This window comes from Canis lupus, chromosome 36, assembly GCF_011100685.1.
Source record: "Canis lupus familiaris isolate Mischka breed German Shepherd chromosome 36, alternate assembly UU_Cfam_GSD_1.0, whole genome shotgun sequence".
NCBI lineage: Eukaryota > Metazoa > Chordata > Mammalia > Carnivora > Canidae > Canis > Canis lupus.
The window spans coordinates 11,446,005-11,472,173 of record NC_049257.1 but is presented as its reverse complement, the minus strand read 5'-3'; the positions used below and the strand labels follow the sequence as shown (position 1 = coordinate 11,472,173).

General features: G+C 35.1%; 2 protein-coding genes across 7 annotated transcripts in view; one reads left to right on the top strand and one right to left on the bottom strand.

Moving 5' to 3' along the window:
• Window positions 1-26,169, top strand: part of SCN1A (sodium voltage-gated channel alpha subunit 1) — a 140,114-nt gene that overhangs the window by 75,165 nt on the left and 38,780 nt on the right. For 4 of the 6 annotated variants that reach the window (XM_038584708.1, XM_038584710.1, XM_038584709.1 and 1 more), the window contains 14 exons: window positions 1,156-1,245; window positions 2,845-2,973; window positions 5,155-5,246; window positions 6,140-6,409; window positions 8,207-8,270; window positions 8,778-8,919; window positions 9,582-9,788; window positions 11,454-11,738; window positions 12,709-13,089; window positions 14,341-14,473; window positions 15,532-15,770; window positions 17,087-17,260; window positions 18,274-18,630; window positions 20,610-21,092. In XM_038584708.1, the coding sequence (XP_038440636.1) occupies window positions 1,156-1,245; window positions 2,845-2,973; window positions 5,155-5,246; window positions 6,140-6,409; window positions 8,207-8,270; window positions 8,778-8,919; window positions 9,582-9,788; window positions 11,454-11,738; window positions 12,709-13,089; window positions 14,341-14,473; window positions 15,532-15,770; window positions 17,087-17,260; window positions 18,274-18,630; window positions 20,610-21,092 (3,046 nt within the window). The remainder of the gene's footprint in view (window positions 1-1,155; window positions 1,246-2,844; window positions 2,974-5,154; window positions 5,247-6,139; window positions 6,410-8,206; window positions 8,271-8,777; window positions 8,920-9,581; window positions 9,789-11,453; window positions 11,739-12,708; window positions 13,090-14,340; window positions 14,474-15,531; window positions 15,771-17,086; window positions 17,261-18,273; window positions 18,631-20,609; window positions 21,093-26,169) is intronic. The other 2 variants (XM_038584712.1, XM_038584711.1) reach the window with 2 other exon arrangements.
• On the bottom strand, window positions 19,044-19,441 carry LOC111094281 (protein CEBPZOS-like). Its single transcript, XM_038584720.1, has one exon. It carries the CDS (start codon window positions 19,439-19,441, stop codon window positions 19,199-19,201), a length of 243 nt encoding a protein of 80 aa, XP_038440648.1. The 3' UTR covers window positions 19,044-19,198.

Sequence of the window (26,169 nt, the reverse complement as noted above, 5' to 3'; positions counted from 1 at the left end):
GTCTAAATATGATGCTATTAATATTAAAAGATTTGAAACATAAGAATTATATGTTCAAGGTTTTTACATTTACAGAGGTTACCTTATCCTAGTTTGTACTCCGAGTGCCATCATGTGGTCATTTGATGAAAACTTCCTTTTGCACTTATGGAAAATTTTTGTTTTGGCAGTAAACCGTAGTGGAAAGAATGTTGGCTATGAGGGCAGGAAACTTATGTTCTACTCCTCAGCCAAGTTATCTAATTTCTCTAGAGCTTAGGTCTTATTTCTCTAATTCCTGAAATATAGTGATTAGGCTAGGTGTTTTTCAAGGTCCCTTTCAGCTCCCTAATAGTTCTGTCTTCGTCATTTGTTTGAGCTAACACTTGGATCCTGTCTACTAACATTTAGGCCTCTGCCAAGTACCTTCCACGTTTTTAACTCATGTCATCTGCACCTAGAACTGACCAGGTCTAGACTTGACCAGCTACATTATAAGAAAGTCAGTGGAGACCTAAGATTCTGTGGTCAGAGTGGCTGAGTGACTTGCCCAAGATCACTTTTATGTTGAATTTTAATTATAATTCATATCACATTAAATCCTGGCCTTCTGGAATTTTCATTTTTACCCATATTCAGTACTGCTGCACTTGTACAAACTCAAAGTAAAGCAATCAGACACTTAGCACCATGCTATACTATGACTACCAATTTTTAAAATTTATCATATTTACATTATTATTTAATGCATCAAATTTCTATGTATTTAAGAAATTACAATATTGCATATATGTGCCTTCCTTTAAGATTTGCTCTTTTAGTCACTTGAATTAGTTCAAATTCAAATTGGTTCAGATCGGTTATCTCTCTTCAAAAGCTGTACTACTCCTGATTGCACAGTTTTCTCACTGAAGTAAGTATACCGATTCAATAATAGTATCAAAGCAACATTTTATACTTACATAAAGCTTCCTCATACATTATCTCACTTAATCTACACACTCCTCTGTGAGGGCGATATTATTGCCCATATTTGACAGATGACAAAATGTAATTGCCCCCAATGTATTAGACAGTGTCCTGGACAAACTACAGTTTGAGCTTTCAATGCTGGTTTTATATAATATAATACATGGATTTAGATTTTCTTTTGTGTGTTCCTTAACAAGTACCTACATTATTCAGCATGCTAATTATGTGCACTATTTTGACAAACTGTGTGTTTATGACAATGAGTAACCCTCCTGACTGGACAAAGAATGTAGAGTAAGTTCAACTTATATTTAAACCACCTACTATGTGAGCGTGTGTTTGTGTGTGTATGTGTGTGTGTGTGTAGATGAAAGCATATACATGTAGAGACATACAGACATGTATATCTATCTATTTAGGATTTTGAAAAAATACCCCACGTACTTTCCAAACAACACTGAAGAGTATTTTTAGTAAAGCCATTTCTGAGCACAAGTACAAGCAGGAAGACAAATGACATTGGCCTTCAGGCCTGCTGGTATTGGATTTAATATCGGTCCCTCACTTATATTTGATGGTTATCAGAATCCCATCATCCTTGGACATTCACCATTTTTCCTTTAGGATCTACAGTGGCCAAAGCAAATGTGATGAAAATAATTGCAGAAAAGAACCAATATGATAGACCTTGATTCCAATTAAATCCTAGATGAATTCAGTGAATTAAGAACTTATAAGGGAATGTTACACATGCCATAAGAGGACAATGTTGATCCTCTTCAGAGTTTTCATTTCCATCAGGTACATCCACTTTGTGTCAGGCTTATATTAGTTTTAAGCATTGTCATCAAAAACTTCACTGAAAAAAAAAATCCCCAAATTTGGAATTTTACAACTTGAAAATTCAATAAACTGCAGGCTAAACTAACTGGAGTGAAAGTTACGTTTGTGTTTTTGGAAACCTGAAGCATCACTAACTGCACTAGTGTCTCTGCTCTGGGCTACCTCAGAGGGCAGAGAGGCTGGAGTTGTGTTAAGTCCTGCTGAGGCTGCTCACCTGCCCAGGTTGTAACCACTCTTGCTCTGTGGCTGCTGACCCTGAAAACAACCGCCACAGAGTATTCCCAAGAGCCCTATCCCTCACTGGACACTTCCAAGTTGGAGCCAATCAGAAAGAAACAGAGATCCTACAGGAAATAATACAATTTGCGTACAAAGAATTCCTAAAGTACTAAAGTTAACCTGTGAGGCCCAGACGTCTTCAGTCCCCTGGTTTCTGTGATTTTATTCTCTAACTTGTGAGTAGAAGGTCAAAACTTTGGAATCATCTAAATTTCTGAATTAGACTAACATTTTATTCCAAATTAAATTTTCAATTAACTCTTATGACCCTGGAGTTACCCTGTTTTGATGTTAATAAAATCCTTTATCCAAGTTAGTTAACTGTCTTATCTTATAGAAAGGGAAAAACACGAGACTTGCTAACTTGTCAATGTTCTTTCATTCATAAAACATGATTGAAATTAATTTTTTAGTGTCTAAGGGAAAATCATTTTATGCTTCTGCAATATTATTAGTTGGCCCCTCTATCATGTGAATGAACTGGGTAATTTTCAGGAGGTTCTATTCATTTATGTCAATCCCAAGACATTTCAGACAGTAGCTCCATAGACTTTATACAGCATGTATTTCTCACTCTGCCCTTAGGACACTTTAAAAACAACTCTTTATATGTTAGGGAGTGGATTTAAATTTTTTATTTCCATGAAAATAACAGCCTGCTTAGGTTCCTTTTTTAATATTCATCTACAGCAATGACAGAATGATAAGAAATTGATATGCTATAAAAGAAAATTATGTCTTTATCAATTCTTTTTGGATACTTGCCTCCAGGTACACCTTCACAGGAATATATACTTTTGAATCACTTATAAAAATTATTGCAAGGGGCTTCTGTTTAGAAGACTTTACTTTCCTTCGAGACCCATGGAACTGGCTCGACTTCACTGTCATTACATTCGCGTAAGTGCAAGATACTTGAATCTGCAAGATAGAATGTGGTTTGACTTTCTATGAGTGCCTATGTTTTTAAAGACTAAGCTTGCTTTAACTGAAAAGATATTTTGATGTGATTTATATATTTAAGCTCCTGATTTTATTTAGGACAACAGAAGTCAAAGTGCTTTACTTTGGCATACAGTTTCTGCAGGGGAAGTGAAGTTACAACCTCCGCGTGTAACAAACATGAAAGCAAATTTCATACATGCCACTTGTTCAACACACACACAACCTCCTCCCACACTCACACAATATGAAAGCACAGGTATATTCATAATACATCTGTGAAAATCACTTTTAAAAATTATAGCCACACACACAAAAATTATAGTCACAGACAGCTTTGCTGACTGCACAAATTTTCATTGACCTTACCTGTATTATGTATTCTGTCTTCTTTTTTAAAAAGATTTTATTTATTTATTCATTGATTCATTCATTCATTCATTTCAGAGAGAGTGAGAGACAGCAAGCAGAGGAAGGGGGAGGGACAAGTAGACTCCACACCCAGTGCAGAGCCCAATGCAGGGGTTGGTCTCACAACTCTGGAAATCACAACCTGAACTGAAATTGAGATTCAGATGCTTAACTGACTGAGCCACCGAGGCAATCCTCTGTCTTCTTTTATTGGTTGGTACAATAATAGTCTATAAACATCTATGAGCATCAAAACATTCTTACAGATCAAACTAATAGGAAAAAATAAGGTACTTAACATATTATGTATTTAATATAGTAAATTATTATTTTATCAGCAAATTGATTTTTAAGACTTACGAGCAGACACATTCTCTGTATTTTTCTTTTTTTAAAATATTTTTATTTATTTATTTATGATAGACATAGAGAGAGAGAGAGAGGCAGAGACACAGGCAGAGGGAGAAGCAGGCTCCATGCAGGAAGCCTGACGTGGGACTCCATCCCGGGTCTCCAGGATCACACCCTGGGCTGAAGGCCGCGCTGAACCACTGAGCCACCCAGGAATCTCCTGTCTTTTTCTATTCCTCACCTGGTCCTATTTATTTCTGCCTCTTTTTTTTTTTCCCCCCTTTCATGATTTTCTTCATATCATTCTTTACCCTCAACATAAACCTTCTTATCTTCATCTCCCATCCAGGTACACTCAGTAGTAATACGGACAGTTTCTCCAACCATCTCCTTTTTTTCTAGTGGTAAACTTCCCCGAGGAAGAAGACTCAGAAAAGTAACCAAAGGTCATTGGGGAGTAGGTGAAATTAGTATAGAGGAAGGTGACCTGTGTCCACTTGCCCTCATTGTTCCTTCAGGAGCTGATTTTCTTGGTCTCTTGTAGGCATAATGGGGGAGATAGGAGGAGAAATAGGGCTGACATACATACTCAAGGCTCTAAATGCTGCCTGTCTGGTCTTAATTACATAGCTAGTCAAGATAAGCCAGTCCTTCACTAGTCCTTCTCAGACAATTCAAAAGAAAGCATATTGGGACAATTGTTTTTTGCTAATAAAGTAACAGTAATAGCAAGGGCACCATTGAGCCCTCAAAAAAATCTTGTTCTTACATTGCCTAACTTTAATTAGGAGTTGCACCAGAAAAAAACTTTCATGTACAGATAGTAAGGCAATCTGCCCTTTCCTACCTAAATTTCTCTTGGATGATTACATACCCCCCCTTTTTTTTCTAACTGAAACCCTGAAACTATAGCCAAGATTTATTTTCTATGTATTTAATTCTCCTTAGTTACACATGATGTTGATTGTATTTCTTGCCTAAATAGCAACAGGATTATATACTTTATGAAGTTTACATCTATGAACAGCCTTAATTATGTAGGCTAAGTGAACCATAGTGATAAACTCTAATTTCTAAATTGCTACTTAGAATATTATCATTTAGAATCACCAGGAAGGTCTTTATAAAAGGTCCAAGCAAATAATATAAATCCTGCTTAAATCTTGAATAACTCTGATTTAATTCTACAGGTATGTAACAGAATTTGTAAGCCTAGGCAATTTTTCAGCTCTTCGAACTTTCAGAGTCTTGAGAGCTTTGAAAACTATTTCTGTAATTCCAGGTAAGGAGTGATTGGTGTGAAGCATAAGGGTCCTTATACCTACAGCTCTTTCTTTGTATCCTGTTATTGTGTTGTGTGTGAACTCCCTATTACAGATACGTGACAGAGTTTGTGGACCTGGGCAATGTCTCAGCGCTAAGAACATTCAGAGTTCTCCGAGCACTGAAAACAATTTCAGTCATCCCAGGTGAGAGCTAGGTTAAAAACCAGGGCTGACCCATCATGTTTCTTCAGTGACAGCTTCTTTACTTGACACTCAGCATTGCTGAAAATCAGGAATCATAAGGAAATAATCAAAATCATAATCAAAATTGAGTGCTTTACAGACAATAATTCTTATTTGGACATGAGCTTTTATGCTTTTCCACTTTTCATCAGCCTAGGAGTTTAATAGTGTTTTGCAGGAGATACTGAAAAGTACAGCGTGTGTGTTTTGTACTTAGAGATGGCATATTTTGTTTTCTTTTTCTCCATGTCAGTTGTACCAAGGATTTGGTCCCTACTGAATGTACCAACTTATAATTTCTTGCTCATTGTAGGTATTGATGATGATGAATATACAATGTAAATTCTAATATTGCTTTAAAGAAAAGGAAATAAGATAATAGAGAATAGCATGAGTCTGAATGGAGGATTTATTGTCTTAAAGTATAGTTATATGCCAAACCACCTCCAGAGTTATAGCAAAACATTTCCTACTTATAAATAGGCATTTAAAAATATGTATCAGGTAATTTGCTATAAAACTGACAAATGACCCCAGTGAAAGTGTAGAATGAGTTTCATTAGCTAAAAGTAGAGATACAAGAGCCTTTTCTTAACACAGATTTCATGAAGACCGTGAACTTTCCATTATTTTCTCTCAACATAATGGGATATGAACTTCATTTCATTGCTTGGATTATTATGTTTCCAAAGCTTATCTCCTTAGCACTTTAGCCTACATAAAGTGTTGCTTATCCACTAGCATTACAGTTATTTTCAGACTTATGCATGGAATCTTTGTTTTCAAGAAAATTGTGGAGACTTTGTTATTTTTGACCTTCTAAGTCTTCATAGACATCACCTTCTTTCTTTAAGGCCTGAAGACCATTGTGGGGGCCCTGATCCAGTCAGTGAAGAAGCTCTCTGATGTCATGATTCTGACTGTGTTCTGTCTGAGTGTGTTTGCACTGATCGGGCTGCAGCTGTTCATGGGCAACCTGCGGAATAAATGTGTACAATGGCCTCCCACCAATGCTTCTCTAGAGGAACACAGTATAGAGAGGAATATAACTGTGAATTATAATGGCACGCTTGTCAACGAAACTCTCATTGAGTTTGACTGGAAATCATATATTCAAGATTCAAGTAAGAATTTTTGTTACATAAATTTATTTTTTCATTGATCTGTCTTCCACCAACACATGAAAAATTCTCTTAAAATGATTGTGTAATAGGTTCTGATCTTTTAATCATCTAATCAATGGTTTGCATATACACTTAATTATTTTATTGATAACTGTTTTAATTTTGACTCCTAAATGCCATTTTCTGTTGTATCATTATATGGGAGGCTGAAGAATTCGGCTGCAAAGAAAGTAAGTAAAATTTTCTCTTTTATTTAGTTTTAGTATTTGCCAGTAGCAATGTTTCAAAAGCAGAGACAGAACATAATTCATGGAGAAATGGAATGTCTTTTTTAAAGAAAAATATTAAATATATAAAACTTAGTCTTTAGATGAGCTTGTATCATTATTAGTTTAAGGTGATGAGTAACACTGAGGAAAAAAAATCAAAGAAAAAACCTTAGTGACTGTTGTATGGAACAAGTAGGATTAGTCATAAAAAATTACTGGTAGTTGGATAATTCTTAAAGGCATGATAAGCATTATAAAAAACCTAATCAGTGTCTCTTTTTATAGTTGGAGATCTAGAAAATGCCTTGGATGACACAGATTAACTCTTTCATGACATTAGTGATATGTCAACAAATATTTTGCAAACGGTTGGAAATCTCTAGATTAAGAAAATTATGTGTTAAAGCAAACATGAAATGTCCCTTATTCACTTCGTATGATGCCACTAAGGCTATTGCTGTCACCAACTCCCTGAAATCTGTTATATTTTTTCTCTTCATCTAACATTAAGGGTCTATGAGGATGTCTGTTAGGTTTTATTCTCTCATGTGAAAATGTGCTGGACTCCATTTCTCTTATTGTCAAAGTAAAAGAAAGAAATAATAAATATCTGAGGCATTTTTCATCTCTATCAATTTGTACTTATTTTGCCTAGTAGTACTTTATTTGTTGAATGGAGTATTCAATAATACTCCAATTGTTGAAAAGATTATTTAAAATTTTTTTAATTTATATTTTAAAAAGGTTTTATTTGAGAAAGAGAGGCAGACAGAAATAGCGACTGGGATAGCACAAGTAGAAAGGAGAGGGAGAAACAGGCTCCCTGCTGAGGGGCTTGATCCCAGGATCCTGGGATCATAACCTGAGCAGAAGGCAGACACTTAACTAACTGAGCCACCCAAGTACCCAAAAAGATTAATTTAAATCAAATGCAAATATAAATAAAATGGTTTATCTTTGAAAGTAATAGAAAATTAAATTTATTAAAATTAAAGGTTAAACATTATGACTGAAAGTTATAATTTCTTCAGATTAAGTTTCTAGATCATTGACTTTAATGAAATATTCTGGAAGTTGGTAGAATGGAAATTATAATTAACTATTAAACATTTATAAGTAGTTTAGCATACAGAAGAAAGAAAAAATACAATCCTTTTATTTTCAAATACTTGGCTATTTTGAAAAATAAAGGAATCTCTTCATGCTTATCTATTTTTACAGAATGAAATTTTTATTTTTCACAAGGGTGATGGAAAAAACACTGATACCTTTTAAATTTTTCTGCTAGCACCTGCAATTATTGTTAATTTTACATTCATAAAAAGCAAATGCTTTCTCCTATTAAGTATCCAGTCCCTTTAATATAATATCTAGTATTTAGAGGGGCAGGTGGCAAATACGTCTGTCTTTGAGTGAATTATAATATATTTTCAATTACTCTATGAATCCTAAAAGTTGGGCCTGATCTTGCTTTCATTTTGGAATGTAATGCAAATGCCCATCATATGACTTTCTTTTTTCTAACCAGGATATCATTATTTTCTGGAGGGTATTTTGGATGCACTCCTATGTGGAAATAGCTCTGATGCAGGGTAAGCCAATAATTTGTGTGTGCTTGTGAATGTGTATACTTTATTAATACGTATTTGCTATAATTAAGGTTACTCCTAAGGTGAGGGATTATTTAAAGATTAGGCAAGCTTTTATGTTTCATAAAACAAGGAACAATACTTTGGCTTTAGTGGTTTGTCTCTTAGAATACTATATGTGAGCTGGAAGACAGGTCTAGAAGCTTCATAGTGGGGAAAATAAACTAGAGTATGCTAAAATTCTATTTATCAACAGAAAATAATTTTGTTAGATATTAGTAAAATGCTAGGCAATATTTTAATGATGACATCAAGAAGCTAGTAAACTTATGTTAAGTCTAAAGTTGGGAAATGTATGTTACTTACTTATCATGCTTCTATCCCTTGAGATAACTTCTATGTCTTGAAATTGCCAGTTTTCCTGGGTAGACAATGCTTTAAGTATATCACGCTATCAGAATAAAAGGATAGCAGAACTTCTTGTAATACTTTCTTTTGCCCCACTTATAGTCAATGTCCAGAAGGATATATGTGTGTGAAAGCTGGTAGAAATCCTAATTATGGCTACACAAGCTTTGATACCTTCAGTTGGGCTTTTTTGTCTCTGTTTCGACTGATGACTCAGGACTTCTGGGAAAATCTTTATCAGCTGGTGAGAACCTGAAGATATACATACCTCATTTACCTAGAAGCATCTAAGAAAAGCATCTTAGTTATAAAATCCAAATCACAGCATAATATAGTAGAAGGAACAGAACTCGAAATTAGATTTGAGTTCCTTTATCATATTGATTATAGCACATATTCAGCATATTGATGACAGGAATAACAATTTTCTCTCATTTCTCTTAGGCTCAAAACCAATTTCCCACTCTTTCCAGACACAGGTCCTCTAAATAGGAGGTACATCTTCCCCTCAGCCCCATCTGCCCCCTCAAGTATTATTCCTCAGGTGGCAGGTGGTGAAAATCAATAAGCAGATAGAAAGATAACTTTGATGTCCTTCTTGACTTTTATCACAGGCTCAGCTCTTTGATGAAATCTCAACGGTATTTAATTTGATTCTGATTTATTTATTTACTTGCTTACTTATTTACTTATTATTTATCCGAGAATTTCCTCCTAGAGATCAGAACGTGACTGCATGAGTTAGGGGGAAAGGAAGAGGAGGTTACAATCAAGGAGGTAGAAGGGGGTGTAACCATCATAATTATTATTTATGTCAGAGTCCTACATGACATATAAGTAAGTTGAAAGTTGAAGGTCCTAGTGAGTGAAATGATATTGAAAAAATAATTTTAATGTTCTTTTCAGACATTACGTGCTGCTGGAAAAACATACATGATATTTTTTGTGCTGGTCATTTTCTTGGGCTCATTCTATCTGATAAATTTGATCCTGGCTGTGGTGGCCATGGCCTATGAGGAACAGAATCAGGCCACCTTGGAAGAAGCAGAACAGAAAGAGGCTGAATTTCAGCAGATGCTCGAACAGCTTAAAAAGCAACAGGAGGCAGCTCAGGTAAATTTTCCAAATCAAATAGGTCTGTCTCATGATACAATTCTTTTTTATTGTTTTGATTGTTACAAAAATACTGGAGAAAAAGTGAGAGATGGATAATTGTTTGACTCCACTTAGGCTGGTAGTTGGCAGATTAGTAATGGTTTCTACATATTAGTTATCTGGAGATCATTTAGTTTAATTTTTTTCTAAGATGTCTGTAGTATTGGTCACAATGGAAATCTCTCATGCCTTTTTAATGTTTTAAGTTTTTTTATGACTAAAGGAAAAATGTGATTTTGAATCTTCTCAAGTGAAAAACATACTGAATGAGTACACTGGCATTGGGAGAAATCCCTAAGAAGTCATCTTTTCTTAGAAAAAAAGTATTGGTTATTATATAAAAAGATGTTCATCTGACTCTTTAAAGATCTTTAACCAAAGATATACTGGCTTTTTTTAAAAAAAAATTCTATTTATTTATTCATGAGAGACAGAGAGAGAGAGAGAGGTAGAGACACAGGCAGAGGGAGAAGCAGGCTCCATGCAGGGAGCCTGATGTGAGACTTAATCCCGGGACTCCAGGATCACGCCCTGGACCAAAGGCAGGTGCTAAACCAATGAGCCACCCAGGGATCTCCTCTACTGGCTTTTAATATGGTTGCTTACTTGTCTTTCTTATATAGTAAATAAGGAAGGGATGAAATAATACAATGTTCTATGACAAAGCAGTATTCAATAGGCATATGAAAGTCACCAATTTTATGAAGACCAGGTGGCCTATGGATTGCTTGTTCTTATAGTGAGGTATTGATACTCTCAGTGTGATAAAATGCCTGTTTCATCACTTCCATCTTCATTCATGCTTTCTGTCTATCATACAACTCAGTACATTTACTTTAGAATAAAGATGTTTGGGAAATACTGATTTATTTGCAAGAGTCCCTGTATTGAGGATACTCTGAGAACAGTAGTAATAATCAAAAAGTGCCAACTGAGTACCAGTACAAGCTATGATCAAAAGCGTCGTTTTCATTCCACGCCCATACATCCAGCAAGAACTAGTGGTGAGCCAAAGAAGCTGGGGATGGTGTTTGGAGAATGGAATGTCTTGTCTTGCTTAGTAGAAACTGTGACTGCCCATTTTCCAGTCTTTTGGATTATGGAGGGGCAAGAAAGGGATTTTATCACCTTTCTGTAAATTCGATTGATAATATTTTGACAGCCCAATTTTAATAACTGGGAAGAGGATCTCAGCTTTTTATTTCATTCCTCCTACCTTGGAATATGACCTCAATTAAGTCATTAGCTTTTCTTCCATGCTTCAGTTTCTTTTTCAGAGAAAAGAAAACAGTGCTAATTAAATAGCAATTTTTAGAGTAAATCAAATCCCAAAAAGAAATAAAACTTTATGTTCTTGTTGATGCCTGATTGATCCTTTTGAATATGTGGCCTTTATAGTGTAATATAAACACAATAGATGTTAGCACAGATAAAACCACATTAACCCCAAAAGTCTTCATTAGCTAGAAAGGGGGGAAAATCCCACTTACACTTGCAGAGCTTCTTCTTGGACAAACAGCTTGAGTCAGCTAAATATGTTTTTTAAATGTCGTGCAAATACTTGAGCTTAAAAAGATAAAGTCTCCTCTCATGCCATACTAAAACCATTTCTCCTTAATGTAGCAGGCAGCAGCTGTAACTGCCTCAGAGCATTCCAGAGAACCTAGTGCCGCCGGGGGGCTCTCCGACAGCTCATCTGAAGCATCCAAGCTGAGTTCCAAGAGTGCTAAGGAAAGAAGAAACCGGAGAAAGAAAAGAAAACAGAAAGAGCAGTCAGGTGGGGAAGAGAAAGATGAGGATGAATTCCATAAATCTGAATCTGAAGACAGCATCAGGAGGAAAGGGTTTCGCTTCTCCATAGAAGGGAACAGATTGACCTATGAAAAGAGGTACTCCTCCCCGCACCAGGTACGGCACGACTGGGTTAGATGGTGCATGGGTGAAAATCAGAACACTCTAGAGAGGGGGAGAATGAAATCAGATTTACGAATTGTCATCAACTGAACTGACTGCTATGTTTATTATATTTAAACCTATCTTTTCTTCACATAGCTAGGAGAAAATTTTACTCCATGTGTATGTAAGTCTGCGGCTTTGTGTAATTGGGGTAACGCTGGGGTGAAAGGCAGAAGACCTGGATTCCCATCCTGATCCTATCTGCTGATACCTTTTGAAACTAATGACATTTATTCTTTTTGCTCCCCACCCTTTTTAATGAAAACAAAAACAAACCAAAAAAGTGATCCGTAACTTTTCTGGGTTATTTTATGCTGTTCCCTTCCCTCTGCCCCCGCCAACTTCTTTATAAACCAGCATTTGTGCTTCTGAAAATAATCAGGTGTGATGTACATGATCAAAAAGCGCATTACTCTGAATTTCAGAAGTCTGTGCCTCTTAAATGATACAGGGATGATAATTAATGTAAAGTGACTTTAGAAAGATGACCTAAAACGATTTATGAAGTGTTGGACTTCCTTGAAAGGAAAGAACAGTGAGAACAAATGTGTCCTTGTGAAGGTCATGCTGCCAATGTTTATTGAATGTTCATGGTGTCCACAGTATGTACAAAGGATGTTTCCTTTTGAATTTGAAAGACGGTGGTTGGAGGTGGTGTTTTTTCAGTATCTTTAAGTTGTGATCTCTATCTCCCCATTCATAATCTCAAGGACTAGAAATCTTCTCCGAGAAAGCCAATTTAATTTGACCAATTTAATTTCCTTTTGATTAACATTCTTAAATAAGAATGTTAATCAAAAGGAATGAATCACGTTCTGTTATGAATACTGAAATTTCCTTCAACTTAATCTTGTAAAATTAAAAGCACATTTCAAAAGCCTATATTAATATAATTGTACTTCTTTTTGGTTTCTGACTTTAGTCTTTGTTGAGCATCCGTGGCTCCCTATTTTCTCCAAGGCGAAATAGCAGAACAAGCCTTTTCAGCTTTAGAGGGCGAGCAAAGGATGTGGGATCAGAGAATGACTTTGCGGATGATGAGCACAGTACGTTTGAGGATAACGAGAGCCGGAGAGACTCCTTGTTTGTGCCACGACGACACGGAGAGCGACGCAACAGTAACCTGAGTCAGACCAGTAGGTCTTCCCGGATGCTGGCAGTGTTTCCAGCGAATGGGAAGATGCACAGCACTGTGGATTGCAATGGTGTGGTTTCCTTGGTTGGTGGACCTTCAGTTCCTACATCGCCTGTTGGACAGCTTCTGCCAGAGGTGATAATAGATAAGCCAGCTACTGATGACAATGTAAGGAAGTTTTAAATAGTTCAGGCATGGCTGGCCCATTATTGCTGCACCAGCCAGTGTTTCTACAGAATGGAACCCTTTGAGAATGATTCCTGGTTGGTCAAGCTGTGAATGCACCTGCATCTTGTAATACCTTTGATAGACTAACCAACTAAAACTGAAGGCCTCAACACTTTTGCATAACACCGAATGCATTTACTTATTAAACATGCTAAGGATAAATTAGACACAATAATGAATCACTGTCTCCAGTTGGAGGATTTGCTATATACCCATGCTGAGCTTAGTTAGCAAGATATCCTCTAAAGCTTTGGCATAAAAGTAAATGAATGATTCCTCTGTTTAAGTATAAAGGGTGTATAATAAATCTTTCCAACATCTCCTTCACTATCTCTGCCTTATTTTAGAAGATTTTCAAGAACACTGTGCCTAAGTAGATAGCTTCATTGTTATCTTAAAAATTTCTAGTATTCACATTTGTCTTCGTAAAAAAGAATGCTGATATAAGTCTTCTCAAAATTAATCTAAATGACAAGACAGAAATAAATCGTTAATACAGACAGATAAAGGAATTGTCTGTACAAACGAATGTTACGTGTTTGTGAACGTATACGAGGATGAGGAATTTCTGAACACATGCTGCCTCTTATTAGACTGATAACTCACTTGGAAATATATCAGCATGATGAGGCATGACTAAGTCAGAATTAGATGACTTATTGCTTTGGTACCCTGGATGAAACTGTTGTCCATGCAGCATGTGTGTGTTTTTTAACATACAGTTTGTGTTGTCAATGACCATCTGTGTCTTGTGTATAGGAAATGAGATGGCGGCTACATGTGTTGTAATCACTTGTACTTCTTGAAAAATAAATGGCTACCTTCTCAAAAGAAAATGCCTGATCATTTACATGACTTCTCAGGTTGTTTGTTTGCACTATTAGCTCAGAAATAAGGTGAACTGTTAAATATGTCTCTCAAGAGATTTATTAACTATATCAAAATTATATCATGTCTCATAAAATTATGAAATTAGAGAGTTAAAAAACTCAGTTTTTGCTGTATGACTAAATGGTTGACAGTTTGGATATTCCAGGTTAATGATACAATAAGTCAGCAATATCTGCCATCACCAACTAAATACGAAAGTGCATGATGCATGTGTTTCATGAAATTCACTGTGTCATATTTGGTTCTTTGCTTATCACTTTGTTCAAGTAATCATTTAATACATTAGCATTTTCTTTATAGGGAACAACCACCGAAACTGAGATGAGGAAGAGAAGGTCAAGTTCTTTCCATGTTTCCATGGACTTTCTAGAAGATCCTTCCCAAAGGCAAAGAGCAATGAGCATAGCCAGCATTTTAACAAATACAGTAGAAGGTTTGTTACACATTCTATTTTCATTCAGTTATTTTCACTAAACTTCTGTTGTCTCACTTGAAACAAATATCCCTGTTTGTAAATTGGAAACAGTACATTTTAAAAGGACTATAATAGATCTTATTTGAGAGTTATTATTCGTTATACCTACTCATATATTCTAGGAGCTTTAAAAAAAGTTACTTAAGGGCAGCCCCAGTGCCTCAGAGGTTTAGTGCCGCCTTTGGCCCAGGTCTCCAGGATCAAGTCCCATGTCAGGCTCCCTGCATGGAGCTGCTTCTCCCTCTGCCTGTGTCTCTGCCTCTCTCTGTCTCTCTCATGTGTCTCTCATGAATAAATAAATAAAATCTTTAAAAAAAATAAAATAAATAAAACTGTAAATGTTTCAATTCCACTACTTAGTTTCCTACATACAATAAAATAAAGCAATTTATTAAAAAAAAAGTTACTTAAGCACAATAATATTGGAAATATAAAGAATATTTTCCTGTGTGTGGCAATTCCTTGAAAATGCGGAATAAAGCATTTCCATTAGGAGTTTCTAATCTCATTAGTCATAGTGACCCTCTGTTCTGTCCCATTTAGCTTAGGACTTCAACATCATCATCATCCTAAATACTCTCAAGATTGGAGGGGAGGAGTGGGTCATTTCAAAGATGATTTTTGGCTCATATAAAGTTGTCTCTTACAACTTTAGGTTGACAGTTTAGCCAGAAATCAATACAGGATTACACATAGTATCTACATATCTGCATCTCGTGTTCCTATTGAAACTTCATTTAAAAGACCTTTCACTTCGGGCCAAGTGCTGAGCTGTATTGTCATTGTATATGAGGAAAATACTATTCTTTGCTAATTCTGCTCTATGTGTGTGTCTGAAGAAATATCTTCAGGTGTCTAAAGAATAAATTCTATAGTTTTTTTTTAAGTACAAAAAAGGTTGATCCTGTAGCAAATAAAAGTGTGTTGATTACTGAAAAAGAAGTCTAGTGGATCTGAAATAAATATATGTGTGTACAAAATATATCTTCTGGTGTTTTTTTTTTTTTTTAATCTAGAACTTGAAGAATCCAGACAGAAATGCCCACCCTGTTGGTATAAATTTTCCAACATATTCTTAATCTGGGACTGTTCACCATACTGGTTAAAAGTGAAACATATTGTCAACCTGGTTGTAATGGACCCATTTGTTGACCTGGCCATCACCATCTGTATTGTCTTAAATACCCTTTTCATGGCCATGGAGCACTATCCAATGACGGAACATTTCAATAATGTGCTTACAGTAGGAAACTTGGTAAGCATATTGGAAGGTAAATGTGTTCAATCTTCGAATTTTCTGTTTGAGAAACTGTTTCCATTTAATAGCTTAAAGCAGTCTTTCTACCACCCTTCCTACCTCCTGGCTCCCAAAAGATGAGAATTATATCTAGCTGGCTGCACTGCACTTTTTGCCAACAATAATAGCCCTTAATGTCAAAGCAAGAACTGAGAAAGAGGGCAATAGGCATAGGCCTCTACTACTATTTGAAAAGTCAACATTGGGGTTTATAATTTTTTCAAGATGCAGAAGAAATTTAAGGACACAATCTTTGAAATGATATTATCATAGTTTCCCTAGCTGTAGAAAGAAAAAAAAAAGTATATCTTTTTACTTTGCTTAGTCATCATCATTACAATAAAAAATTTAACAACTCAAAAATATCTTCAGCTTTTCCACTCCCAGGATCTAGGTAGGACATGCATTGTTTTATCTATCTATTTTATATCAAAACCATCAAATACTTCTAGTACAAACTTCTAGTACATTTTGTGTGTCATATGATTAGTAAGGCCATTTTTGGTAAAGGTTGTCACTTAAATCCCTCTCTTCTATGCTCAAAAAAATGAATTATTAAAGTGTTTGTCGGTTGACTCAATCTAGGAATATTAGCTTTTATTTGCTGAAGGGGACTTTATGTATTTTTCATAATATTTGTTTTGAGGTTTAAGATTTCTGATGGAAAAGGCAAAACATATAAAACATCCTGTATTGTAGTATTCATATTTTTAAAGCTCTGGTATTAATACAATGGAAATAAATTTATTTTTTCCACATGCTTAATAAATTGATAACAGTAACACACATTATAGTAATAGATATACATATATAATAATAATCAGATTTTAAGAAAATGGGAATATACTTATTTATAATAAATAAAAGTGTTCATGGGCAAGATGTGATCAGTACCCGTGCTGTATAAAGTCTGGAGGGACAGGCAGTTTGATGTGATGGAATCTAAAAATAGACTTGCATTCAAATCCTAGTTTTGCCATTTTCCAGATATATGATACCAGGCAAGTCACTGCACCCATGTAAAGACCTGTTTCCTCATTGGCAAAGTAGTATTTGTATTACCTGCAGTAGCCACTTCATAAACTTCTGTGGCAATATAATGAAATAAAGTATATGAGAGCTTTTTTATAAACTATAAATTACTACACAAATGTATCTAGTCTTAGAATCATTATGAGGAAGTTAGCATAAACATTTTGTTCTAAGATCAAATACTATGTCATTCTACTTTATCATCATCTGATGGAATTAACGTCACTTTGTTTTGATCTTAGGTTTTCACTGGAATCTTTACAGCAGAAATGTTCCTGAAAATTATTGCCATGGATCCTTACTATTATTTCCAAGAAGGCTGGAATATCTTTGATGGTTTTATCGTGACACTTAGCCTGGTTGAGCTTGGCCTCGCCAATGTGGAAGGATTATCAGTTCTCCGTTCATTCCGACTGGTAAAAAGCAAAACAAAACAACAACAAAAACAAAATCTGAAAAAAACAAAATCTGTCCAACCATCAGGGCTCTTACATAGTATTGTCATAGGTTTTACTACACAACTATTAACATTTTAAATTTTTGTGTCACACACACAAAAAATTGTGTCACATTTGCATTGTCAAAACTATCCCTAAATGGAAAAAAATTATCTCCACTTATTTAGATAAACCTTTATTTAAAAAAGCATGGTCATGTAGAGTTTAATATATTACTCAATTGCCATTGTGACTAACTAGAGAGGACTACTTCTAGAGATTTCTGGATCTAAGAAAATATTTTTAATGAAAATATGTTACATTTTAATAGTAATTAAAAATATAAACAACCCTTCGTATGGTGGTCAGACCCTAAATTGGGCATGCAAAATATTCCTAATTTGACCTCTGGAAAATATGCTCGTTTCCTAAATCAGAGGAGAAAAATCTGTAGCATTACTTACCATGCCTATTGATTTACATATATGTCCTTGCAAATCAGGGAAATAATTACAGGTATGGGAAATCTCCAAATTTTTAAACACAGGCATCTAGCTATGTCAGTGCTCCAAAGAAGCATTAATGGGAATAATAATCACTTTTCTCTGCTTTTAGCTTATATGATGTCATTTTGCATGTTATTGACCAATGAATATCTTTTCAACAGTGATTATTGTAATTCAGATGTTAATATAAGTGTCAGGTCTGGTATGCCTTAGAGCCACATTCACAAAAAAATTAAGGACAGTGGGACCTCAAGTAATCTTCAAAAAATTCACACTTAGGGAAAATGATCTACATGGTTAAAATACGGAAGAATTAGATTCTTCCTAGGGTTCCAAAAATTAGCTATGAGCCTGAGAGTGTTCAAGGGCAAGGCAGATGTTGTAAGAGATTCAACATTAATCCATCATTTCTTGGTAAACCTCAATATATGTAATGCTCTTAAAGATCATAATAATATATATTATTATTACTTTTTTATTTTCCAGCTCCGAGTTTTCAAGTTGGCAAAATCTTGGCCAACATTGAATATGCTGATAAAGATCATTGGCAACTCAGTGGGGGCTCTGGGTAACCTCACCTTGGTGTTGGCCATCATTGTCTTCATTTTTGCTGTGGTCGGCATGCAGCTCTTTGGTAAGAGCTACAAAGATTGTGTCTGCAAGATCTCTACCAGCTGTGAGCTCCCACGCTGGCACATGAATGACTTCTTCCACTCCTTCCTAATTGTCTTCCGCGTGCTGTGTGGAGAGTGGATAGAAACCATGTGGGACTGCATGGAGGTCGCTGGTCAAGCCATGTGCCTTACTGTCTTCATGATGGTCATGGTGATTGGAAACTTGGTGGTATGTACCATTTAAGATATGTGTTTCAGAAATAGATGAAGGGTGTAATAGAATGGTGACCATCTTGTTAAAAACAACAAAAAAATACAATTAATAATTGATAAAGTCTCTAGCCTTGGATATGCATACAGTCTTACTGACAGCACTACAATATAGCAGTGACCCTACAGTTTTTATATTCAAATCCACTTTGTCAATCATTTCATCACATTTATTATATGAATTTTAATAGAGTAGAACATTGAAGCCAGGCCTAGAGGATATGCTGGGAACATTTTACAATTTCAGAAAAAAAGGGAGGGAGAAGTATGAAAAATAACTTTATTTTTTCCCCTTTCTTATCTTAGTCTTTTGTTAAAAGTAATCTTTAACAATAAATGCCAAAGGAAAACAAACGAAAGTAAGTGGATTTGTACAGTGGATGGGAAATGACTGTAAGCCATGGCAGGCCAGAAGCTCCTGTTTTGTTCTGTGGGGCCAGGAGTCTACCATGTGGTGTGCTCATCTTTCTTCTCCCCCGCAAAGGTCTCAAACAGCTTAGATGGGAGGCTGAACGCGATGACTGGTCCTAATTTTTGCTATTCAGCCATCTTTCTTGATCTTGCTCTCTGACTTCATATATTCCAGACTGTTCAATGGATTTGTAATAAACTTCCAAGATGAAGGAAAATTTCTTCCTCATTGTCTGCCTGAAATCTTGGCTTGTGTTCATCCTATTAAACAAAAAATACGCTCCAAAAATGCCCAAGAGTTCAACTACTAAAACTCCTTTAAAGATCTTCTTTGCCAGTGGTTCCATAGTGTGAGCCATCCTGAGGTGCTCGAAAAATAACTTTAAGGGAAACTTAATCTTACCTGCCAGTATAGGACAAAAGATGGTGTCCTTAAGTATTCATAGTGATTTTACCATTTCCTTGCCTCTTCAGGGCATATAGCATTCAATCACTCTGTATCATATGGCAGGTGCATTAGCCAACCTAGGTTAATCAGTTCTCTAATGGTTCTAGTCAAAATAAGGGTGGGCTAATGATGCCTGAGATTACCCACATGGAGTAACTGATCAATTCTTCTAAGTTTGAAACATTAATGACTCTTTACAGTATAGAAAAATTTAATATATTCTAAAAGATATGTATATATATTAAGTGTCAGTTTTATGGAAATATTAAAGATTATTTAAAAATAGTTCTCCAGGGATGCCTGGGTGGCTGAGCTGTTGAGCATCTGCCTTCGGCTCAGAGCATGATCCTGGAGTCCTGGAATCGAGTCCCACGTCAGGCTCCCTGCATCATGGAGCCTGCTTCTCCCTCTGCCTGTCTCTCTCTCTCTCTCTCTCTCTGTCTGTCTCTCATGAATAATAAAATCTTTAAAAAACAAAAAACAGTTCTCCTACTTAATCAATAGTGGAGTCTGAGAAATATAATAGGTCGAGAAAATGTCAGTGTTAAGATTCTCATTCTGGATCATCATGATTATTTTTTAAATTAATATCTAACTCAATATCTGCTTATCAAAAAGAAACTATAGAATTTATTTAAGTGTGTAAGTGTAAACACTAATGATTTTTAAGGTTAGAACTCTTATACATATTTCAATCTGTTTTCTTATAATCATACAATTTTAAACATAGCTGAACCTTAGGTAAACTCATTCAACTTCTTCATTCTATAAGTGGGAGAATGTGAGACCAACAAAAATCATGTCTGCCCAAGGATGCAGAGTATAGTAACTACTGAGCCAGATCACAAATTGAGATTACCCAACTTCTAATTACTATGCTATGGTGTTTCTTTCTTATCTAGCTGTTAGAACTTAGAGTTTCCTCTACATTTCGAGGAATAAGTAATTTCATTCTGCTATTCTTTACATTGGGGTAAAATTATAATCATGTCTGTTTTTTTGTTTGTTTGTTTGTTTGTTTGTTTTTTTAGTATATGTGCTGCCGAAGCGAGCACAATCATGTCTGTTTTATTTTTAAGGTCCTGAACCTCTTTCTGGCCTTGCTACTGAGCTCATTTAGTGCAGACAATCTTGCAGCCACGGATGATGATAATGAAATGAACAATCTCCAAATAGCTGTGGACAGGATGCACAAGGGAGTAGCTTACGTGAAGAGAAAAATATATGAGTTCATTCAACAATCCTTTGTTAGGAAACAAAAGATTTTGGATGAAATTAAACCACTTGATGATCTAAACAATAAGAAAGACAGTTGTATGTCCAATCATACAACAGAAATTGGAAAAGATCTTGACTATCTTAAAGACGTGAATGGAACCACAAGTGGAATAGGAACCGGCAGCAGTGTTGAAAAATACATTATTGATGAAAGCGATTACATGTCATTCATAAACAATCCCAGTCTTACTGTGACTGTACCAATCGCTGTAGGAGAGTCTGACTTTGAAAATTTAAACACAGAGGACTTCAGCAGTGAATCGGATCTGGAAGAAAGCAAAGAGGTAAGATTTTATAGTTGTTGGTAGGTATAAATTTATATGTATATACAGTTATTATTGCCTATCTATAAATATATACATGTATATTACTGCCTTGGGTAAATCAGATTTGTGTAATGAGATGGGGCGAGAAAGAGTGCAGAGATATAATGGTCGGAAGATCCTCATCACATTTTATATGTCCACAGATAATGGATTCGGGGGGGAAATGATCGATTATTTTTGTAAAACATTGTATAATTTTTTTCAGGATTTTAATTTGAGTATTATTTCCATTCAAATTCTGTTTATTAAAGTTTTGAGTTTTACTAAAGAACCAGTGGAAGCTCATTTTTTAAAAGTGATCTTTATTTTTACAAAGTTGGGTCTAAGGTATTGTTAAATTTGGCAATATTTTTGTCTAGTCTGATTTTTTTTGTCTTGAATCTTCAGATTTGCATCTGATAGTTTGATGAAGACTAATAGTTACCACAGGCTCTGATGAATTTAAAAAAGAAACTTTTTAAACAAAGAAACTTTTATTACAAAGACCATCCATTACAAATACTTTTCTGCAAAAAATTTACGTGATTTATATTGTTTTCATCTGTATTGTTCAGGGCTAACAGAAAGACTGATCTTTTATTAAAGAGTGATTATCCACTGAACCACTAGAGGCAGTTCTATTTCTTCATACTCTTTATTTTATATCTTGGATTATCATTGTATTAATCGAAAATTTAAATGTTAGGGTAGTAGAAACTTTAGAGACAATCTAATGCAGTTTTTCTCAGATTATGAGTCATGACCCAGTAGGAGTTGATAACCCAATTTATTGTACCAGTAATTTTTTAAGTTGTAATTAAACAGAATTGATGATACCAAAGCACATTGCATAATGTAGAGAATACTGAATGACACTTGGGCTGCCTATGCTGAACTCAGATGCGCTGCTTTTCTAATCAGAATACAAGGACTAGGTCCATGGGGGGGGGGGGGGGGGACACCTAAGGTGCCGAATTCTTAAATGTGAGAAACACTGTTTCAGCTCTTTAAAAGTAGTGATCATGAGACTTCTGGACCCTAGACAGAATGGATGGCTTCTTTTCGGGTTCCCCAAAATAGAAGACAGAGTATAGGTAATAAACAACTCATCTTCTAGGCTCATATTTCTCACCAAGTATCATAACATTTTGTTCCAACTTATATGCATAATGTCTCTCCTTTTCTATTGTGACATGCTTGAATATGTTTGGTACAAAGTAGCCACCCAGATTAAATTTTTCCATCTCATTTAACTCTGTTTAATAGAACCATTTTGAAGGATTCTCATTATCACACTTGCTCTGATGAGAGCACACTTGAAAATAGTTTTATTTATGATTCAGACTCTTGGATTTTTCTCTTGATTCAATCTAATATTGTGTTAGATTTTGTTGTTTTTTTCTTTATTAGACATTTCCCTTGTCAATTTGTGTTGGGCTTCTAGGATAGTAATTATCTCATCTTTTTTCACAAGAATTGCTATTGAAATGCAATTGTATCTCAATCAGGTGAATTTTTATATTAAATACTGAAACTTCTATTCATCCTCATTACATTTCAGTTTCTTTCATTCATTTTAAATTGGCTTTCTATAAATATTCTTTTATGAATTGTCATATTGTCACAAATTTTCTGGCACTTTAGTTCGCCATTTATTTCGTCCCTCTTGGTCAGAAATAAACCCGTATAAAATTGTTTCTCCTCATTGCTTCCTTAGTCTTATATTCTAATCTCTTCAAAACAAGGCACAATTTAGAAGATGCTCTTTTTAGTGGAATTAAACTGATGGCAGATGCCTCAAAAAGGAAGATTCTTTATTCTAAGTTAGGAATGCAGCCTATAGTATATTTAAAGTAATCTCACCATTTTGGTTCTTTCTGTTCTAGCCTTTATTCTTTTGCCTACCTTCATTTATTCAGCAGTTACCATGTACCAGAGATTGTACTAGATAATGGAGGATACAAATGAGCCATAGTTTTACATATATGTATGGTAATTATCACGTGTGATAATTATCATATATATGTATATATTTGAGTTTGGGGGAGTCAAAAGTTATATGCTGATTTTTGACTGCACAGGGAGTGAGCACCCTTAACCTCTGTATTGTTCAAGAAACAACTCTACATATATTTGGATTTTAGAAAGATGACTCTTAACCTTTAACTATGAATTTATATGTTGAGACATACTTTATTGATTCACATGTTACCTGCCATGGGCTCTATTAGACCTGTTCCATTTGAATATGTTAATGTTTCTGTTCCTAGACTTCAATAATGAGCCTTATCTATAATGGATCATTATTGAAATTATATTAATGCCTTGGGTTAAAGTTATAAATGGCCATTGTTTATTATCCATTTTCTAAGCATTTGTTTTTAGACATGTAAGCTCACAATTATAATGTTGTTCAGAATAGATTATTCTCTGGAGCCAGACAATGTGTTATACGATTCCATTTTAGCTACATACCACATGGCCTTACCTGACTATCCAGTCCTCAATTCTCATCTCAAAAATAGGTATAATATTATCTATTTCATACTTTCTGTGGAGTATTAAATGAGACAATAAACGTGAAGGAGTTAGCATAGTTCCTGACAAATGATATTCAATAAATTGTCATTATTATTATTATTACTAATAGCACTTCCAAAACTCTATTCCAGTGTCTTGTAAGAATTACTAGTAACATATTCCATTGTTAGTCCTTTTGTGTTGTTTGCTTTCTGCAATAAATTGCTTTACATGTTTATCCGGGAAAGTGATAGATTTTGTATTTTCTGTTTAATTTTTAAATTGCCTCATTAAATTCTTGATAATGGTAGACTCCTTAAAAAAAAAAGTGGGAAACTTTTTTTCCTAAAGATCATTCCAGTCAGAGATAATAAATATAGAAAAATCTAGAGAAGTTACACAACAGGATGTGTTTAGACACCATAATAGTTTGGTGTTTCTGGGAGATGAATCTACAGGAGTTGTACAAGGAGCAGACTCCCTCAGTTTCCAGGACATGAAGACCAGACTGCAAATGAAGAGACATATAAAATGCATACCTGTATTTGTTTTGCCTCTCCAATAAGGTGCATACTTATGCATCACTGTCCTGCATTCCAGGACAAATTTGCGGGCAATCTTTCTATACTTGTCCCATGCTTGTCCCTAGATGCAGAAAAGGCATAGCATGGGTCACATTCATCACTTCTATAAGTCCCAGCAGACCTCAACCCACAAAATACATTCAAATAACCTAAGGAATTGCTTTTAAAACCGCAAAGTTTCTTGACTCACTCAGCAGTCAAGAATAATGGATCAACTAGAAATACGGGTTTCCACTGGAAATTAATAATAAAGAACAGTGACTTAGACTTTGAAGATTATGAAGAACTTTAAAAACAAGGCAAAATTGCTGAGACTACGCAAAAAGCAATATAAAATCATATCTCTCCCCGATTAAAAAAATACGTTTCTTTGGTTATGGATTGTATTTTATATAATTTTGGTCTTCTGAGGCACCCACTGCAATGCTGGGCACAAATCTGTGCTCAATAACTTTTTGAGTTTTGGTTGACTTGTTTGGATAACTAGACTAAACGTCTAGTGGCCTTAGCTATACTGCAAGCAAATCATTAACTTTACATTATCCTGTTTCCTAATTTGTAAAAGGAAGACAACTGTCCTCTGGTGCTTATGGGAATATTATGAGGATCTAAAAGCTATTTAGAAGTTAAAAGTGCTCAAAAACATAAGGTGATAACAGCACAATTACTACTATAATTCTGTCTGCATCAATACTTTTTAAATGAATTGAGTTGTTAAACTTAATACCTTTTTGGAATAAAAACAAGACATTACTATACTAGTTAGGGAAAAACTCATTGTTTAGTCAGCCCTAGAATGAGTGAAAATGCCATTTGGATCTTTGTAATTCAGGTCATGCTAATAACAGATATCATTTGTTGAGAGCTTACCATGGGAAAACACTGTTTGTAGGGTTTTACACGTATCATCTCACTCAATCTTCATACCAAGAGATAGATATTATTCCAATATTACAGATAAGGACATTGAATGCAGAGTTTAAATAGCTTGCCACTGTCATACAAATGGTAGGCACTGATCCTGGACTCGAATCCAGGCATTTGGTGACACAGTCTATGTTTTTAACTATTAAATCTAAATAAATATAAATATATTTATAAATCTAAATAAACTATTAAATCTAAATAACTATTAAATCTATTTAACTAAATCTCCTTAACATTGTCTGATAAAATATTTTCTCTGCCAGTACTTTAAAAGTAATGATATTGCTTATTGAAAAACTAAGAATAGGTGTCCATTGTAGAGTTGTCATGACTCCCAATACTTCTTCAGTGGGCTTAGGGTAATGGCATAACCACCGGTGTCTGAGTCCTCTGTCTCAGTCCTGGAGGGTCCTTTTCCTTCTGCACTGGCCTGCATGTTACAGCCATCTGCTTCCGCCTCGCACACTGATCTACAGAGGTCTAATTCCAATTATAGAGCATTAGTTCTCTTAGACTATGGTTACCCCAAGCTGTGTTTTAGGAAGATACGCTTCTAAATTTAATGCCACCTGAAAGAATCTTTCAAACCATTTGGAAGCACTTCTGTAGTTGCCTCATTAGCTTATGAAGTCTTTGAGAATAGGTGAAACACTAACCAGGTCTTACTCACTTTAAGGCCACAGTGAGTACAAAATGTTTATTAAATGAATAAATAAATGGGTAATGAACATTTACTTCCAGACCCTCACTGGCCCTCTCAGATGAACATCTATGTTAAAGTAATATTTATTTGATGCTTTGTGGATATTCTTTCATTTAGTACTTTTACCTTTACTATATTTGAGTTAAAGAACATATGACAATTCCCAACCAAAGCATATACTGCTTATCAGACTGAATTTATACTACCACGGAAAGGCCTCCAGTGAATGCCTTACGTGGGCAATGCTCAGTTTTTAAATGTGGGGATTAGTCCATTTCATTTGCCACAGTATAGCCCACATTCACCATCATGCCTAGCATAG